The sequence below is a fragment of the Gekko japonicus genome, unplaced genomic scaffold (assembly GCF_001447785.1).
Source record: "Gekko japonicus isolate JY-2015 unplaced genomic scaffold, Gekko_japonicus_V1.1 scaffold2718, whole genome shotgun sequence".
NCBI lineage: Eukaryota > Metazoa > Chordata > Lepidosauria > Squamata > Gekkonidae > Gekko > Gekko japonicus.
Window position 1 is genome coordinate 196,841 of NW_015168127.1, and position 2,650 is coordinate 199,490.

General features: G+C 46.0%; 1 protein-coding gene across 1 annotated transcript in view; it reads left to right on the forward strand.

Moving 5' to 3' along the window:
- Window positions 1-2,650, forward strand: part of LOC107113554 (exocyst complex component 1-like) — a 24,711-nt gene that overhangs the window by 19,438 nt on the left and 2,623 nt on the right. The window contains exon 2 of the mRNA XM_015414904.1: window positions 1,254-1,384. Coding sequence (XP_015270390.1) covers window positions 1,254-1,384 — 131 coding nt within the window. The remainder of the gene's footprint in view (window positions 1-1,253; window positions 1,385-2,650) is intronic.

Here is a 2,650-nt window from a genome sequence, read left to right on the forward strand (position 1 = left end):
ACCCTGCTTTTGGACTGTGATTTAAACCTGCTTGAACCTTGCTACCTGGTTTGCCTGGCTTGACCTCGGACTGTTCCTGGACTTTTGCTTGCTTGTGTCACGCCCCCTGGTCCTGCCATGACAGCGATCCCACGGCAACATCTGGGAAGCGTTGCCCGGCCGTCCCCAATCCGTCCCTCCCGCCCAAAACCCCGCACCAAAAAAGAACCACCTACCTGGGTGGTTCATCCGGAAGGGCCGCGGCAAGTGCGGCCGTGGGATCGCCAGCGCGTCCTTGCGCCGGTGCATCCCCGGCTCCTGGCCGAACTGTGCATGTGTGAGCATGCGCAGTTCGCCAGCCTCCCCTTCCCACCGTCGCTTTCTCCCCAGCATCTGATTGTTCTGGGGAGCGACGGTGCCGTGGCTCAGGGGATCCCGCTGCGGCGTCTCAACTTTGGTGCGGCTCAGATTAGCCGCACTTCGCCCATAGTTTTTCCTGCCGTGTGGCAGGGACCATTATTTAGTAAAGAGAACAACTGATTTTAACACAAACATCTTGTCTTGTTGTCTCTCTGGGAAGATCCTCATTTCGGAATCTGATTTCTGTATACACAGGCCTTGAACCCCATTCATATAGTCTGGCCGCTGCGTAGATAAGCAGTTTGGCTAACACCCCCAGGAAGGGGACAGGTTTCCATTCAGATCATCCGTGACAAGATCTGTATGCTTTAAAGGGCTACAAGAGTTCACATATGAAAACACAGAAATGAACCATACATAACAAAAGAAGTCGCTACCCTTTTACCATCTCATGTGACTATCTGTCATAGATTGTGGTCGGCACAGTTTGTGCACACAATTCTTTTGTGTCATTGATCTGTGCAAACTGTGGATGAATTCCTAAACAGGATCAGAACTTATATGGTTTTAGCTATAAACTTACTTCTAAGTAAAATTTCTCCAGTAAATTTGCTTGTTTTTATTTTAAAAATGCCATTTATTTGTGACATTTTAAACTTGCTTTTCTCCCCAAGATACTCAAAGCAGGCTCTCAATTAACCATTCAGGTTTTTTAAACCTTTAACTATCTTAAAGCTATTTATGATCTGCTGCTTATGATTTCTGTTGATAAATGTTATAGGGATTTGGGAGACAGTGTGTCTGCTAAAAGCAACCAGGCTTAACAAGCTTCAAAATTTCTTCTCACCGTTGGCCATCACACAGTGTTTTTTAATGAAGAATCCATTTTCCATGTCTTGTTTTCCCCCTTACAGTGACCAAAGAAGAACAAGTACAAATATCTATGGTGAAACATTTCAGAGTAGGCCTTGATGAGAAGTATGAAATCTCTGAAAAATGGTTTCTCAATGACCTGGAGATGATTGATGGAAAAGAAGCAGATACTGTGAGTGCTGCATTTTATTATAAGGCGCATTTGTTCTCCACTTTATGATGCAATTGCTGGAGCTCAGGATTAATGTAAAAAGTTATTATGTTGAAATGGCATCATGGGATTTCAGGCTCAATATTTCTCAGCATCTCTGTACCATACTTGCTTGACTGTATAAGCACAGTCTAGGGCACAGAGGGGAACGTGCCTGCCAAAAACCTTTTATGGTTGCTCTGGACTCCATAAAGTCTAGATACACAGAGAGAGAGAGACCTCCAGGGTCCCTGCTAATCCAGTCGCTTAGAACAATGTACCTTTCCATGAACAAACTGGGCATTTTGACAGCAAAATGTTACATCATCGCTGCATACAAAAAAAAAATTGGGGTGTATTTGAGATTAAGCTGCTAAATTTCTCTTTGCAGAATGTTATTGGACAAGTATTCGTGGTTTGCTTTGGAGATTTGCATTCTACCTGACTAGGAAAAAGACCAGTTGTGGAAATAAATACAACGGCCTCTAGAAAGAGGCTCTGGGCGAATGCCCCGGCCTTGGACACTCAGTGTCAATTTGCTGTGGCGACCTCAGCAGGGTATAATGACACTGAGTCCACCATTTTCTCCAGAGGAACTGATCTCTGCTACCTAAAGAACAGTTGTAATTTTGAGTGATCTCCAGCCCTCACCTGGAGATTGGCAATGATGGTTCCCCAAAAGGGAATAGTTGGTTTGGAGGGTGGAGTCTATGGCTTTGTACCTGTCTGAGGTCCCACGCCTCTTGAAACCTCACCCTCTCCAGGCTCCATCCCTCACATCTCCAGGAATTTCCCACCTGGAGTTGGCAACCCTATCTCCTTCCCAGCCAATCATCAACCTACCTTTATTTCCCCCTCACTCTTCAGCTTTCCACCCCCCACACACCTGCAACCTCTCCCGTGCTCTGAAGCCCTGACTGCTACGTCACATTGGCTGTCACACGGGGGCCACCTCAGCAGCATATAAGGATACAGAGCCCACCATTTCTCCAGGGGAACTGATTTCTGCCATCATGAAAGCAGTTGTAATTCTGAGTGTTCTCCAGCCCTCACCTGGAGATTGGATACATTTTACCTCAGAAGAGCAAACTGTTTAGAATGTTAGAGGCAAAAGCCAATCAAGTCGCATATGCAAACGACCTCTGTGTTCCGAGGCAAAGGCCAATGAGGCTGCATATGCAAATAACCTCTGTGTTCTGACTGGCTATGTGGGGGGAGAGGAACAGCAAAATGTTTAGAATGTTGGAG